Source organism: Dermacentor variabilis, chromosome 8 (assembly GCF_050947875.1).
Source record: "Dermacentor variabilis isolate Ectoservices chromosome 8, ASM5094787v1, whole genome shotgun sequence".
Taxonomy (NCBI): domain Eukaryota; kingdom Metazoa; phylum Arthropoda; class Arachnida; order Ixodida; family Ixodidae; genus Dermacentor; species Dermacentor variabilis.
Genome location: NC_134575.1, coordinates 22,970,279 through 22,986,877, shown reverse-complemented (window position 1 = coordinate 22,986,877; position 16,599 = coordinate 22,970,279). Strand labels below are relative to the sequence as shown.

At 43.2% G+C, this 16,599-nt stretch overlaps 1 protein-coding gene across 2 annotated transcripts in view; it reads left to right on the top strand.

Annotated features, from left to right (window-relative positions):
• The window catches only part of LOC142589813 (transmembrane protein 130), a 42,270-nt gene extending 30,370 nt beyond the window's left edge, over positions 1-11,900 (top strand). The window contains exons 7-9 of one of the 2 annotated variants that reach the window (XM_075701391.1): positions 4,163-4,284; positions 6,374-6,568; positions 8,222-11,900. In XM_075701391.1, coding sequence (XP_075557506.1) covers positions 4,163-4,284; positions 6,374-6,568; positions 8,222-8,224 — 320 coding nt within the window. In that variant the 3' untranslated portion in view covers positions 8,225-11,900. Of the gene's footprint in view, positions 1-4,162; positions 4,285-6,373; positions 6,604-8,221 lie in introns of both variants that reach the window. The other variant, XM_075701390.1, reaches the window with a different exon arrangement.
• Positions 11,901-16,599: the final 4,699 nt, after the last annotated feature.

Here is a 16,599-nt window from a genome sequence, read left to right as displayed (position 1 = left end):
CCTTGCAATATGGCCCATGTCTCTGAAAGCACCACTGGTGGTGCTCTCTTGTTACACTGATGTGAACTAGGGCACACTGAACTACAATGGCGACGATCATATTCTACCTATCAGCTGATGCAGAGGTGTTGGCAGTAACAAACATTGGCGTGTAGTGGGTTTATTTTTCTTTCTTCCCCTTCTGCAAAAATAGTGATGCAACGCAAAAGTATTTCTAATGCGTTGTGGTTGAAGAAAGCATCACAAGATGTAACTACCAATGATGCTGCTGCTATCGACGTCTCTTGTGTTCGAGTGTTACTGTATTGAATTTATGGACAGGTTAATACTTTTCAATGTTCTACTGTGTAAGAGCATTGATGCTTACCTTGCCAGAAAATGGGAAGCTTCCTTCACTCTGCATAGCCGTAGAGCTGATGTGATGTGTGGTTGTGTAACATAGTGGTTAACCCAAATGCTCTCGCAGATTTCCTCGTTATTACCAGTAGGTTGAATGCCTGTCAATTTGAGAGCAGTGTTTAACTGCATTGATTACTCCATTTGCACCGTGCTTTATCATGACAAAATCTTGGGGGCCTTCTTGAAGATTTTACTTAGATCGATTTAACCCTAAAGTGCTTTCCTTTAATGGACACATGCCTCAGCCTAAAGCCCTATACTTTGATCTTACTAAGAGAGGCCGGCTACTTGTTGGGCTGAGCTGAACTTTGAGACTGCGAGCTGTTTTAGACACTCTGTGTGACCATCGTGAGTAGTGTGATGTTCCTGTGCTATTGCAAGGAAGTGCTTTTTAGTAATGAGTGAAGCGATCAGCTTAACTGCTGAATGAGACTGTAGTAGGGTACAGTGCATGCAAATATTTTGATGCAGTCCTATGCAGGAGGTGCTCCTAGGAACACTTGTGATACATCTTGACGACAAAGTGTACTGTGTGTGTGAGTGCGCCTACATTTCGAATATATATATTTCTTTCTTTGGTTCCCATTGTCCTTTCGAACGTTTGCATAACCTCCCAGCATTGCTCACGGGGCCTTTGTTGTTCCTTATTATTTATGTGGCCTAGTCTTACTGGAGAGCGGTTTTGCCTTCTCAGCCAATAAAACATACCTAGGTGATGAACGAGTGCTTGCACTGTCTTTGTTCTGTACTGAACGTTGCAGAGGGGCAGTAAATGTTGAACTTCAATGTCCCCCACTATACTCGGTGACAACCTAAACATTCAGTGTAAGCTTCGGCTACATAATCGCACCCTGAACTGTATGCCTCCGCACTCCACACCAAGGTGCCTGAGTGATGCTGATGCTGATAGTGAAAGAAGCTCTCTTCCTTGTGATCTCACGGAAGTGAGCAGACATAATTTATAATTGTCTAGCGCATATATACAAATTCTATCTGAGTTGGTCAGTGTTGCGTCTGCCGCTGCACTCTTAGGTGGTCACAGTAGTGGAACAACTGCGCCAAGAGAAATCCTTTGCGCCAGCTTGCTCCAAAACAGAATTGTTGCTTAAAATTGTGCCACCTCAAGCATAAAAATAGAGACTTTTAGCGTATCCGCTATTCCGGCAAACCGGGGTGGTTTGGGCGGATTACCGGATGGTCGGGGGCGTAAACATGAGTGGCCGGAGCGGTGCAGCCGCCTGGTGTTGTAGAGCTCAATCAGACACAGAGCTAAAATTGCAGTAACCTACTTTATTCTGCTTCGCTGCTGCTGCAAATTTTCGGCAGCGGCGTAATTGTGTTCACAATTATGCCGCTGTCGAAAGCTTACACCCCAGCTAAGAAGGATATAGTAATTGGCTCTGGTGTTTAGGTGGTTGAGATTTGCACCACCAGCTGGTGCCATCAATCTGGCCGCTCACGTTTACACCCCAGACCATCCGGTAATCCGCCCAAACCGCCCCGGTTTGCCAGAATAGCGGACACGCTAAATGTCTCTAATGAATGTCTTCTTCCGTTGATACTACCCTAGTAGAAAAACAAAGCCAAATCTGAAACACATCATCATTATCATCATCATTCTCTTGGAGGTTAATGAAGTGGTCATAGCCACGGATTTAGCTGATGCCATTGCCCTTTTTCGCCCTTTCGCCCTTTTTCTGTCTCTCTCTCCGGGGGATGTTCCAATGCACTACCGCTGTATTGTCGTGCCATTTGTGCTGCATTTCGGTAATCCTCATACCTGCATGGCACACACAGCTTGTTGAAGAAGGGTTTCGCCTCGAAAAAAACCTTGGATAACGTCTGGTTGCACATTGTTTAGAGTGCCGGATTTACTAGATTCTAACGTGCTCTGGATTGTAACACGCACCCATTTTCTGTGACCAGAAAAAGGAAAAAAGGAAAAAGCCCTCAATAGTAATGCCCATCTGTTTGCCATGACCTACCTTTACAATACCACGCCTCATTGTTTCATACAGAAGTACGACTTTCTCTCATTTGGAAAATCAGATTTACTCCCGATACACTAAAGTTGCGATAAATAAAAAAAAGTTGCAGTTCTGCCCGAAAGGCAAAGCATCAGTTGCGATCACAAATTAGTGGACAGCTATACGAAAGCTAAGGATAGTAGATTTATCGGCCATGTATACGTTTAAACATTTGCTTACTAACTAAATTAACAAGCACTGTATCACACGCACGCAAGCAAACATCGACACGTTTCACTCAACGACCGCGGAAACTCTTTATCAAAATGCTGGAGTGAGGAAGTACGGTAGCAGAAGCGAGTGAATTGACCGTTGTGCGGCCTCTTGCTTCAATGCAATATAAGCGACGAGTACACAGCGCGGTGTTCCTAGATGCATAGGCTCTTGTCTCCATCGCAGATCGCTTTCGAGATAGGGGCTGCGTGGCCACACCGTACGCAGCTACCGCCGAAGTAGAACGCCTCTCCTGTTTGCGCCATTCCCGTAAATTTCGGGAACTCCATATGCCCGTGATTTGGCCCCATTTTCGTCTGTCTCCCCACACGTAATCGCCTTGCTTTTAATTGCGGCATCGTTATGTCTTCGCAGTCGGCACTTCCATGCTGATAGAGCAAACGCAGAAAACAGGAAGACGGTTGTGGACTAACCTAAGCACACGTATTACAGCGCACGGAGAAGCTACAGCAGCTATGCTCGAAATACGTACGATGTGGCCGTATTGAAATGCTGATGGTGATATGGTAATGCAGATTCAGGGTTGAACTCGATTCTAATGCGCACGCAATTTTTGGGCCCATTTCATCGGGAAAAAAGTGTGCATTAGATTCGAGTAAATACGGTAGTTGTCGCTTTAAAAACATCTTGTAATACTTGTCATCAACTGCTGACATAATTTGCTTATTATTAGGAATCTACTTTGCAACTCTGTACATTTGGAAAAGGGTGGGGGGGGGGGGGGGTGAATGAAACTACATTTACTAGGGTTTCACAGTGTTCAGACAGCGCAGGGAAGCAGTAAGGCAGGCATAAATGTGAACTAGCCTGCAAGCAATTGTTTAGGCAAACTTGGGCCCTTTAAATCTCCCACAAACATCAGTCTGTGCTTTGACATTCAGATTTGACTGGTTTGTCTTTCTAGAAAAAAACTGCCATGATTGGTGGATATGAGTTGCATACTATTGGGCGCACAACTGGTGGGACAGCGTAACTCGGATTGCAGTGACATCATTGCAGTGACCTAATTGATAGAGGTTAAATGGTGCATATCGGAGCCGAAACAGCGTTTAAGAATGGCACAAAGCAACAACTTGACGACAAAGTGCTGATCTTCAACTGACATATATTACATGTTGCGCATGGAATGCAAGTACACTCGAAAATGCGGAAGGAAATGTGGACAAGGTGATCGCATGCAATCTCATGTAAAGAACCGATTACCTAGCTGTGCACGTGGGCTGACATGTAAAGATATTACTTATTTATCCAAATGATTTGGTGGAGATGCTAACACATGCTGTACCTCTTTGTTTTGCTATCCTGTATGCTTTATAGATTGAGATAACTTTCTGACAGCAGTGACTGCACGAAACAGAAAGACCTGTGACACTGTGTTGGGCTGAGTTCCAGTCATTACAGGGACTTTGTTTACAACATCGTAGCTTTTAAAGCATCTGACTTCTGAGCCACCTTGCGCACATAGTCGCTGTGACGTGACCTTCTGCATTCCTGCGACGCAGTGTCCCAGCAGCAGCAGCTGTCTACCATCGTGGTGCCCATTGTGTGCTCAGTGTTTGCCCTGGTGATTGTGGCCTTGGGCCTTGCCTACCACATGCACACTAGGAACCAGCTGCGCATCGAGGTGGGTGTGCAGGATTTTTCTGGCATTGTAAATGGCACAGCTCTGGCTTAGGAGTAGCTTGGCTTAGGAGAAGGACAGAAAGCTGAGTATACTAGTCTGGTACTGATTTACATGGATGGGCATGCATTCACAAAAGACAACTGTTTATGCACGACACTCCCCCTTTGGGCAAGATATTTGGAGGCTGACTTATGAACATGCTACAGTTATTACTGATATATATGCAAATAACCTCAGTCACAGGGTGCACTTCTTTGTCCTTATGTCTGAGCAGAACTACATTGTCTGCAAATTTTGGAGTACACTTGCAGTTGTGAGAGTGTAACGGAATGTCAGATGGTGTTTCATTGGTCAACAAACGTTTATGCCGAGTCAACCCGGGTTTATGCCACGCCATGTCTGTTTCACACTGATTCCAAGGCTTCGTCCATTGTGCTCGTGTGGTGTGTGAGCCTTTGTACATCCTCATGGGAGCAACAAATGTTTCAGGAATGAAAGGTCTGAGAAAGAACTAAAATTTTGGATGAACCATCTGGCCAAGATAAAGTGGGGAGCACATTGCAGTAGAGCGCTTCGAAGTTTCCAGTTTTGTGAAAAGACTGGGCGCTTTGTCATGGTGGCCCATAAACTTTTGTTCCTAATGTTACAGATGCGTGAAATCTGAGTAGTTCTGTAAAAACCAGCTATCGAAAAAAAAAAGCAGAACGCCAGGAGTTTGCTAAACAGTGCTCTCCAAGAATCCTGTATTGATTGGGCATAGTTTGTTGTTTTAGTATATCTATTTTCATCTTGCATACGGGCTTGTAGTCTTGTGGAAATTATTATATGGCTGGGCCTAGCAAACCATTTCTCACTAGGAAAATGAGAAGCAGCAATTTGAAATAAATCAGTCTTCCACAGTGACTGCGGATACGATAGATGATGCTAGCATCTACTTCGACACATGGAGGCATGTTATTGTGTACCTGTGGGATAGGTCTTATTAGGTGTAGGTCTGGCAGTATAGGAAGCTGACTGGGCTGTGTGTGTATGTTGACATGGGTACTTGTTTATCTCTCTTGGTTGACCGCTTTTCACCAGCTAACAAGTGCTAAACGTCATCGCTCAGTGCGGGACGTGCCTCCATGTATTGAAAGTTTCTTGAATTATACCGATATTTCTATCCGTTGTCTATTGTCACCAAAGCTTGTGTAATCTGATTGTATGCACAGCACGAATTGTGTAGTGTAGTACTTTCAGGAAGACATGTGGGTACCAGCGATTACTCTGGAACCTTTGAATACTCGTGTATAAAAGCCAATGCGCTTGATCCACAGATCGTATTTTCAATGGTCACCGACTGTGTTCACTGCTATTGTTGTACCTTGAGTATAGCCTGTTTTTCATGGGCACAGGTTTGCCCAGTAAAGAGTTCTATTTTTCATTCACAGTTTTTTCTGCTGTGTCCTTGACCGTCGCTACTACATGACAGTATATGTAGTTTGCTTTGTTGTTATGCTTATAGGCATTTGATGCTATAAGTGAACCAATGTAATGAATGTAGTAGTTCTAGATGTAGCATTTATTAAGTAGATGGTTTGTTTATAAAATGAATATGAAAAGCAACAGCCTGCTTCGTGCCAGTGACTCAAACTGTGTAGATTTTAAGCTGCTACCTGAACAGCAGATAGTAGGATGAGGAGTGGATGAGAGATAGTGTTAAGAGTGATAAACTCAGTAGACGTTGAAGCGAAATGGGATAGAAAGGAAGCAAGACTAAATTATTCACAAAACTGTGAGTATGTAAATGTTCAAATTAGTTCACATGTATAGGATACAATTTGCATGTTCTTGGGCAAATGAAAGTATGCTTGAAATGTGGGATATCAAGCAGTCTTGTCATTGGTGTGAGTTTGGCAAGTGAACAACACTGGGACCAAATATTCAGCCTCCCAGTTGTGATTTCATCTGCTGATGAGAACTGGTTTTCTGCAGTGGAGCAACTGCAAAGCCACTTCCAAAAGAGCGATTAGTGACAACTTTTAATCTTCCCATAGAAATCTTGGTGCACCATCTTTGCCACTCCGATCTTTCTGTTGTCCACATCTAGGTTGCCGACTTCGATTTCAACGAACCGCGTACGGATGACCTGGTGGAGAAGACGTTTGCTGACCGCCTACGCAGCGCCCTCTTGCAAGCCCTACTGGGTGCCACCGACAACGATGCGGAGGCCGAGTCTAACATGTCGCCAACAGCTTCCAGCATTCGCCACCCTGTCGCCGCCAGCCGAGAGGAACTGCATCTGGTCAGGAGATCTTACGGCACTATCGCGTGACTCAGGTACAGGCGTGCAGGTGAATGCTGGGTTAGACAGAGCTTTTCCAGCCATTGAGAGAGAGATTCCAGGTGATTGGCAGGGCCAGGCAGCCTTCCATTTAATCGAGAATGAGGGTGGCTGGGCACCATTTCGGGATCGAAATTTGTATGGAAGGAACTTTGAGAAGAAAGAGAGGAGAATACCTCAGTCCAATGCCAACATTTGAACAGGTGGACTTTGTCAAGGCAACAGAGCGAGCGAGAGCGCCTGGGTAGGTTGTGTAATGTGGATGTATGTCAGGAGAGGATGTGCAAGGTTTTAGTGGAACAGTGGCATGAGGAATGCTTCCTGGAGGTGAGGCTGTTAGTAGAACTGCTAAGAAGTGGGGAGTTCTCGTACCTGTAGCTCCTGTTTTCACTTCTTCTCTTTCCTAGCATCCAACCCACACTAACCATTGAGCTCCCATCACCTTGGGGAGAGAGAGGAGCTTCATTGAATTCCACCAAGAATGGCGATTACTAGCCCAGACAGAAACAAGTTGCGTGGTCAGAACATTGGTGCTGGGCATTTTTTTCCCCTCATTTTTCTAAACTCCGGTGGGCACCCTCTCTTATCTTTGTACCGGTTTCCGCATTATCCCCAGAGCCCTTCCTGCCACCTTCTTTTCCCCCAATATGGTTGTAACCACTTCCTATCACAAGCCTTCTTTTTTCATGTGTTTTTAGCATTCAGTGCAGCACTGAGGAAAACTGGTTGCCTGGTTGGTGCTGAATACTGTACACTTGATACATCTATTAACCAGTGCCTCCTCTGAGCACTGACAATGTATTGCGCAATTGGCTGTAGCGGGGACACAAAATGCTACTTGCACCCAAGTTACTGTACCGATTTGACGTAATCTCCAGACAATCAGCAAGATGATCATCTGCTGAACCTCCCCCTTTGCTCTGTAGAACTGTGCGTCTTGTCTCATAATTAAGGGATCCTTAAACAGGCTTGGACTGCATGCCAAGAGCAGAGAAGGATTCACATGCGTGCCATGCATTTAAAGCCAATACAAGCTCAATACACTTGCTGAATCCACACTGTTATTTGCACGAAGTGGATCACGTGATTTTTGTGATAGCACAGAACGAGCCCAGAATGCTCCTGCAGGAAGCATGTACTGTTGTTCTCGGAAGTGCGAAGTGAACTCATGCAAAGTGATCACCAAAGATCAGCTTATTCTTAGCTAGTTCAGAAAGTGCTGGCAAATCAGACTTACAACAGTATTTCTTTGTGCTTTCAAATACACTCACACGCACACTTTGCTCTTGGCACTTATCCTCACATCTACACCTGCCTAGCTTCCACAGGCCTCGTGGAGGAGAGCATATTGCCACATGCTACTAGAAGGCGATGGTGTTGACCCGTGGATTTAGTGGGATGTGCCGATAAGCGGCCACTGCTGATCTGATTACGATGACGTGCCTGACTTGATGTTGGCTAGCTTCCATGTTGGCCAGTGCCTGCTACCCTTGTAAATACACTCTGTAAATAGTTTCGCTACTGTGCTTTCATGTGACATTTATTTGCAGATGTAGGAATATATTTGAAGTCCAACGTCATTGTGACACTTTATTTTCTTGCTATACTGTGCAGTGAACCAACAATCCACGACAGTTGCACTTGTACGAGGCCCTGGGGCGGAGTCGCCTCAGACCTACCACAGAGAACCATAGCGCCGATGCCAACCAACGACTCCAGAGGTTTTGGAGCAACTGTCAGAGAAAGGAGAGGAGACGTGATCCAGACCTGTTCTAGGGTCCTGGAGCGTGCGGTCCATGCTGTTTGCATGGAGGTCATATGGGGGGGGGGGGAAGTGCAGGAAAACTTACGTCACAGATGGGCATGGTGACCGTCACCCTCTGCTCAACTTGCTCCTGATAATGAGGGATGTACTGATCTGGCAGCCGCTGCACCAGTACTATAAGTACACTGAAACAAAAAGTGATATTTGGAAAGAAAAGAAACGTTCAGTGTTATGACTTATGCCTTTCAGAAATCTACCTGAGCTTTGCACATTTCAACCAGACACTATAAGTTAAAAAGGATATTAACAAAAAAATTAAATGTATTTGTGCAATTACTTGAAGTGTATGTTTCAGAATCGAATTTGCTGGTTCGTTTTGAAGCACATTCGAACAGCTAGTACCTGTTACTTTAATGGTTCGACACGGATGCATACTGTCAGATAAGATTAACTTATAGATGAAATTTAATGTCTAAAATTAATATAGAGTCTATTAGACACCATAGCAGAGGTTGTGCGGCTTAATTTTGACCCCTTTTGTTCTTTAACATGCATTCAAGACTTGGTACACGAGCATTTTGGTATTTTGCCCTGTGGGAATGCAGCTGCTGCGGCTGAAAATCAAACTATTGAACTCTGCTAAACAGCAGAATGCCGTATCCGTTGAGCCACTACATCGGCTTGCCAAGATGGCAACGAAACAAATTAAATTGTGTTTTTGGTGCGGTATGATTTCATATTGATACGTACATCCACTGAAGAAGGTCAGAACAGTCATTCCGACATAATTACGACGTAGACACTTGTGCGCTAGTTACTAACTAGACTGGCAAGCTTTGCAATCCGTTGCGTAAATACTACATTGTGTACTGATTTCAATGTAATCAACGCTTCATTCAAATAACAAAATGAATGCCCACTGTATGAAATTGACAACTCCTGCTAGCATGGTGAAACAGTTGTGTCCCAGCGCAATTGCTTTCATTTTTAGACGCACCTCTTTTAAACCAGCCAGCACTGCAGTTGCCGCTTGAAGTGCCTTGGAATATCTAAAATACACTCTTAGCATGAGAAGCCAACAAACAAAGACACCAAGGAAAGCATAGGGGAAATGACTTGTACTTACTAACTGAATTAAGCAAATGATAAATTAACGGCAATGAAAGTGGATGAAAAAATAACTTTCCGCAGGTGGGGAACTATGCTATGTTTTCCTTGGGGTCTTTATTTTGTTGGCTTCTCATGATATGATTAATAAAAATCGGGACCCACGGTGAACCTCCTTTCTTCTCATAAAATACTCTTGAAGTATATTTATCGCATTTTATTTGTTATTATTGACACCATAGCTTTTGCTGACAGTAACTTTTTGGTCATCGCAAGCATTTGTGATTCATCAGCAACAGCTCCTGGGGTCTACTATCGAACCTTGATATAACCACCACGGATATAACGAATTATTGGATATACTGAAGCAAATGAAAAAAATCATTGCACGGTGTAACAGATGTATGTTTATAAGGAATATTTGATATAACGAAGCCATTTTTCTGTTGGATGCGAATTCATTATAACGAGGTGTGACTTTACTTGCTATAGGATGTTTGAGTGCGATGTGCAAACGCTCATTTCGCAGCATTTTGTCATTTATTGTGAGCAGCTGCATTTAGAGGTTGTGTGCCTTTTGAAGCTCTGTTTTGAAGCTCTGCTGTTTGTCCCAAAAAGTGTTATTCCCTGAGGGCCACATTTGTGATCAGAGCATATGCTGATGTGTATGCACTGCAAGAGTACGGATGTCTATGTGGCAGGGAAACCTCCTTGGTTTTCAAGAAACCCCACAACCCTAGGGAAAAAAGCGTTAGAACTGCTGTAGTCTTGCCTACCTGTAGCTGTAGTTTTTCCTACCACAGCTGAAGTAAGGAGTATGTATAAGTACAGTCCATATTGTAAAATACAAACTATATTAAGTATTCGCGACCAGTTAAACATTTCCACTTCAGAAGTAAGAGTCTAAACATGTATGCTAATGTATGTAAATGTATGCAAATGTATGCAAATGTGAGGGATGAATCTACTTTTGTTTGAATTGAAAGTCTATGTGCAACTCTGTGATGCTGTTGACAAAAGTCAAGTTGGTTGCTGTTTCCAAGTGGTTTCAGTGTTGTTGTTTTTTTTTTCATTTATATTTTTCTTCGCACTGTGAATGGACTGCCTGCTTGTAAAAGGAAGCAGCATGTTCATTGTTGCATCATTGAGTGCTTTAGCTGCGGCAACTGGCAACATTGCAGCAGGGGATAAAGGCGCCTAGGGAGGGGTGCGGCTGTGCATGCATGTATGTTGCTGGTGTTTAGGGAACACCATAATATCACCATAACAGATAATGGGGAACCAAACTGCAACCTTTTATGCCGGCGTCCCCTGCTGCAGCTGGTTACGTTGCAGCAGTGGATAAAAGACATTGAAATGGGGGGGGGGGGTTGTGGATGTATAGCACTCATTTATATTGTTGGTGTTCTTGGACGTAACTTAGTCAGAAACTTACTGATTAATGTAGAACCCAGCTTGCAAAATTGATTATTTTCGGGTGGGGGGGGGGGTCATTTCCTGCTGCAACTGGTAATGTAGCAGGATATGAGAGGAATTAGAGGGGCAGGTTCAACCATTGGTTTTGGTGCTCATTAGAAATTCCATGATTTCATCCTAGAGGTTCTTGGGCACTGTGGAACTCAGTTCCAGGTGACTTGCAATCCATAGCTGGTGTGGATGGATTGTCATTGTTTTTGTTGTGCTACTCCACTTTGGCAGACAAGCCAAGCTCACTAGTCTGAACCTGTGATCAAAATAAGCCAGTTGGTTGGACAACCATTGTATGTGCTTTGCTTGCATTATACTTTCCAGGAATTTGCATGTTGTTGTTTGTCCACAATACTGGTATCATTTCTGTTGAAGGATGTTCGTTCCAAACTTGTATCAAGTTTGTCAGATCACTTCCTGATTAATGTGTGCCTTTCACTTGCAGTCGGTGGCCTTGAAATGACCTCTAGTGTGCAGGATGGCATGTCTCATATTATTGACATTTGAAAAGCCCTTGTATCGTGGCTGCCAAGGGTTATGTGCACAATAGTGGCAGGCAGCTGATGGTTGGCCGAATATGAGCTCTCCTGTAGAGTTTAGTTTGTACAGATACATTGTTAAGACATCACACACAAGTATATGTGTGACGACTGATTATCGATACTTCTTTTTGGACGAGTTGGTTCATATTGAAACATATGGGTAACAGTGCAAATAGACGACCACAAGAAGGGAGACACGTACACACAAGCGCTTGATCAGGAGACTTGATCATTGCATTTGTGATTGTTGCAAGTTGTTGGCACATGGGTGTCACGGTGTTGGGCGTCTACTTGCAGGTAAAGCTATATTAAATGGGGTGTTCAAATAGTGAAACTTGCTAACCAAATTGAATGACCTTTGAATATTGAATGCAAGGTATTTTCATTTATAAATAAAGTGAAACATAAAGGTTGTGTGAAGTCTGTCTGGGGGTGAAAAAAAAGGCCTTTTTGCATCATTTTATAACTGTAAAGTTGCTCAAAAATGGACGTGTAGTCAAGTAAGGAAAAAGTGAGAAACAGCTGAATGGCAGTCACATCTGGATGAAACACAGGAACAGCCAGTCACCAAGCGCACGTAGAGGGTTGCGATTGTCGCAAGGGCTAAGGGAAGTACGATAGCACTTTGCATTGTTTTAAAGCAATAGAAGAATGGCGACATTGTGAAAATTATAAGTTTCTTTGCCTAAATTGAGGAACAGTTTTCTAAGGTGCTTAAAGACAAGACATCCTTATTGACTGACTAGAAATAATTCAGGAGAAGTCAGCTGCATCGTGCGCTTCCTCTGCAACCGGTGCCTTTGTGCTGCAACAGTAGTTGCCCTGCAATAGGATAATTCGGAATGTTCCACACTTGCATCTATGTTTACGTTTATCCCTGTAGTCCTCAATAACAGTTGTTATTCTTTATATTTGGACATGAGCGAAATGTTCTATAACTCCAGGTAGTGAATTCTCGAATTTAACACAAATCGAATAGCAAAAACTATTCAATTCACATTTGATATTTGGAATATGTTTGCACCCCTAATTTTAAATATGCGGAGTTTGCTGAGGGAATTAAATTCTTAAGCTTTGTTTAGAGGCAAGAAAGAGAGGAACAGAAAATTGAGCTTGAAAGCAATGCACTGTTTAAGCTTGTCTAATCAAATAATTACAATGATATATAGTTTGGCATCATGTCCCTTGAAGTGTACAGTTCCTACACGCTTAGCGAAGTTGAAACAATGCATCTGTAGGATCTCTAAAATCAGGCCCACTGTCTCTTGAGGTTCACTCATGTGAGTGTGGCCTTATTAAACGAAAATGAGCTCCTAATAGATAGAATATTACCGGACAAATTATCTTGACATCGTGTTGGATTGCTGGCTATCTCATTCCATTGCTTTACGTAATAGCTGCAGATCTAATTTTACTGTCGGCTGATATGCAGTGCCTAGAAGAGTGTGCCTTGCCCAATTTCTTTCTTTTTTCAAGCTCAAGTATAGACTAGCCGGTGTGTATCCATGTTTTTAAAAAGCAGCACGAAAGACGCTGAGAAAGAATAAGATGATGTCATCATATTCTGGCTCTTTGTGTGCATATTCTGCACGGCTTCTTAAAACATGGACAATGTTTTCTCTCTCTTACACCTAGCTATCTGAGTGTGGCTCTTTTTTTACATGCTGTTGCAGCACCCTTTCTACTGTGTTTCAAGTTTAAGGTTTTAACATATACGGTGTACTTGTGAACCTATAGAAGCGTAGTTGTTATTGCATTGTGTATATTTTACGTGCCCGGGAACATTCAGTCATACGTAATTTAATATGTGGCACAAGCACAAATACAATCGTCCCAAAGACACCTGACAATATGTCACACCTTTTTGCATCTGTTTCAGTTTTGTGAGAGTACGATTGCTATATTGCCTGTGTGCTCTTCCTTGTTTTGTTGGCTGTTTTGCTGGTAGATTCTTTTAAAAAGAGCATCTAGCCAGCACAGCACGCAAGACTTATTTACCGGTAATGGAGATTATGGGAAAACACATACTGATTGAAGTATGAGGGCTGCGGAGGACAATCCTGAATCTTCGCGTGCTGCAGAAATTTTCCCACAGGCCCTGACAACGTTTACGTCCAAGTGAAATGTGGAGTGCAACCTTTCAGGTTGTGTAAGCACTGTTATACACAAAAAATGTGGTATTATGCATTTATTTTATTTTAATATGATAGTTATTAATGTTTACACTCCTGTTTACTTGATGAATTTTATATGTATGTATGGCTTTTCATTGACTTTTAGAGGATGCAGTTTTTTGCCGGGATCATTCACATATCGCAAGACACTGTATATTTGAAATGTAGTATACATTTGTAATGTTTTTGTTTATGCATTGCGCTTTACATACAATGCAAGTTTTAATGTTTTAGCACAGTTTCAAATTGCTGTAATAGTTACCTGTTTATTGCCTACATTGCTATGCTAAAGAGAGCACATGAATTACAAAGTAGCGCATGTGTTTATTTTTTAATTTATTATAACTATTCTTTTTTTTTTGCTGTAAGAAATTAATTTTTTGGCTGAGGTTCAGGCATATATTTCCCAATAATTGCCATGTATCCCTTGCTTTTTAGCAACAGATACTGTGCCAAGGACACCCACCCCAGCAGCTCAGTTTTGTCTGTGCTTGCTGTACTTTGGAATAAGTTAAGCTTGTAGCTAAAGTGGGCATTTTCTAAATCTGGCCACCCCTCCCGCGAGTGTGTGAAGCATGTCACTCGCAGATTCAATTCGCTTCACACTGGTCTCGCCAACACCTTCAGCAACGTTTGTCAACCGTTTTCAAGGATACCACATCCGGTGTGGTGCACTTACCGGTTCGTGTGATGTTTTATATATCCGGAGCACTTCGTTTTGTCCTGCCTGTGAGGCACCACGGTGCCGGGTGTAGTTACGTTCGGCTAGTGGCAAACCATAGCTTACATGTTCCTACTTCTGTACAACTTGTGCGTCCTGTTGGAAGCGATGGTTTCGTTTCCACATGTGTAAATGAGTCATGAGAGAGGGTAGAAATATCTTGAATGGAACCTCTGTGTTATACGTCCCATTTCGGTTTCTGAAAACCGTACGACTCCTGTAGGGTTCACTTATAGTGCAGACACGTTTAAAAGCATAGCATTGACTCTTTACCAACCAACCTGTTACTTTTGTGAGATGTGAATAAATGTTTGGCTACTTCTCTATAAAACAGTTTGGATGAGGCCTTGATCTACTTGGAAGTACTATTAAATATCCTCAGGAAGACTGATGTTTTAACATCTTAGGCCTCCTGCTGTACGTGGCATTGCTGAGATAGGTTTGGCTAAGTTGCCTACTATTTCTATAGAAGGCCGGCGTTGGAGAAAAATGTTCAGTGGAACCTGTATTAGTAAATTGTGCTTCTTGAATAGTCAGGCAGCCACTTTCACTGGTAAGTCATAAAGAGTCAGTGTAATGAAAGGCAGATAGTGATGTTGCCCTGACATTGAGTTCGTACATATATTTATTTGAGCTGTGAGCAGAAGGCGAGGGACTGTGCACTGCTCGCGTCGCAATGTAGCAGTTCCATAGCAGAAGAAAAAAATACTAGGCAAGAGCATCGCAGAACGATCTTGAAATTTAGTCGTTAAAAATATATATGAAAGGCGCCTGGTAAATAGTCTCGGACCACGCATGTAGTAATTTCTCATTGCAGAGTGCACAAAGTATGGGAGAGAGTGGAGCAGGTGGCCTGCAGGGTCGCTAGTGACTATGTTATATTTAAAGGACCAGTGACCATGGCAAGCCTATTTCCCAAGAGTTGACGTGCAGATATGCCCCGGATAGAGGAAGGGGTGGCGTCGGAGGATGTCGGCTTGCGGTGGCAAGCTGCGCGACGTTCATGCTTCCTTCCTCCCAGTTTTATTCCTTCCTCCAACCTAGCCAGACGTTGATGCTACTGCCATATTGTCAAATTTGCCATCTTGTGATCTCTGGTTGTCTCGCAGGCTAGCTACCCCATTTGATTGGCTCAAAGCACCAACATGGCAGAATTAGAAGTCGAGGTCATGGTGATGTCTGGTTTCTTTTAGCGCTGTTCCAAAACATGTAACACCAACTATACTCGCGGAATACTTTCTGTGTCTGTGAAGGGAAAGCTACCGGCGTGTGGCTGTTGCACATATGTTACCGCACCAAGTAGTCTGGCAGTACTGACAGAGCTTTCGTTGCTCTGAACAGACGCTGAATCAACGCAGCTTCTACATGCGCCGGTTTCACATTTGCAGACACACGGAAGGGAAAAGTTGCAAAATAAGTAAACTTTTACATTCGGTGGTGTGTTCCGTCTTATTTAACTGTTGCTAACAAGGTGCTTATGTTTTCTCTACCCCAGCCTTACCTTACGTGGATTAAACCGGCGGGCTCTTTTCGGAAACGCTCTCACATGCGCGCTTTGCCTCCGTAGCTTTCCCTTCATAGCCACAGAAAGTTGTTTGCGAGTATAGCGCACCTAGCCGCATTAATGACGTCATGGAATTCGACAGCATGTACTTGAGTATCGAAGTCGTACTTATCCAGTTATGAGAACTTGCGTCCAAATTACCCACCTCTGAGGTGATGCCTTGAAGTCGATGACATCACGCCAACGTGATTGAGCTGGCGGTCGGGGCGCAAAATTAAAAAACCTGGAAGCTTTTTCGACAGCTTGAGGTGACATTGTGGACTTCATGGTCCATTGCGCTCTGGTGAGCTTTTTTTTAATCAGTGGAGGACTACATTGGACTCTAAAGGAATCCAAGACAGAACCCAGGAAGTTTCCAGAACTTTTTGTGTCAGATGTGGTAAAAATGAGAAAATAAGTATGTCTGCGGTTGAAATAAAGTTTTCGTATCCATCACCATGACCGTAGTCGCGCAAACACTCACTTATGCTAGTGTTTGCAAACATGCTTATGCTTTCCCTGGTCTTATTGTCAGTTGACTTCCTGTGGTTGCAACTAAAAAAAAATTAAACGCAGTTTAGGTGGAACATCGATTGCGTAGCAAATTAGTAACTGACAGCTATGCAAAGTAAGGATACTAACTTTATCAACCCTATTAACCCGTAAACATTCG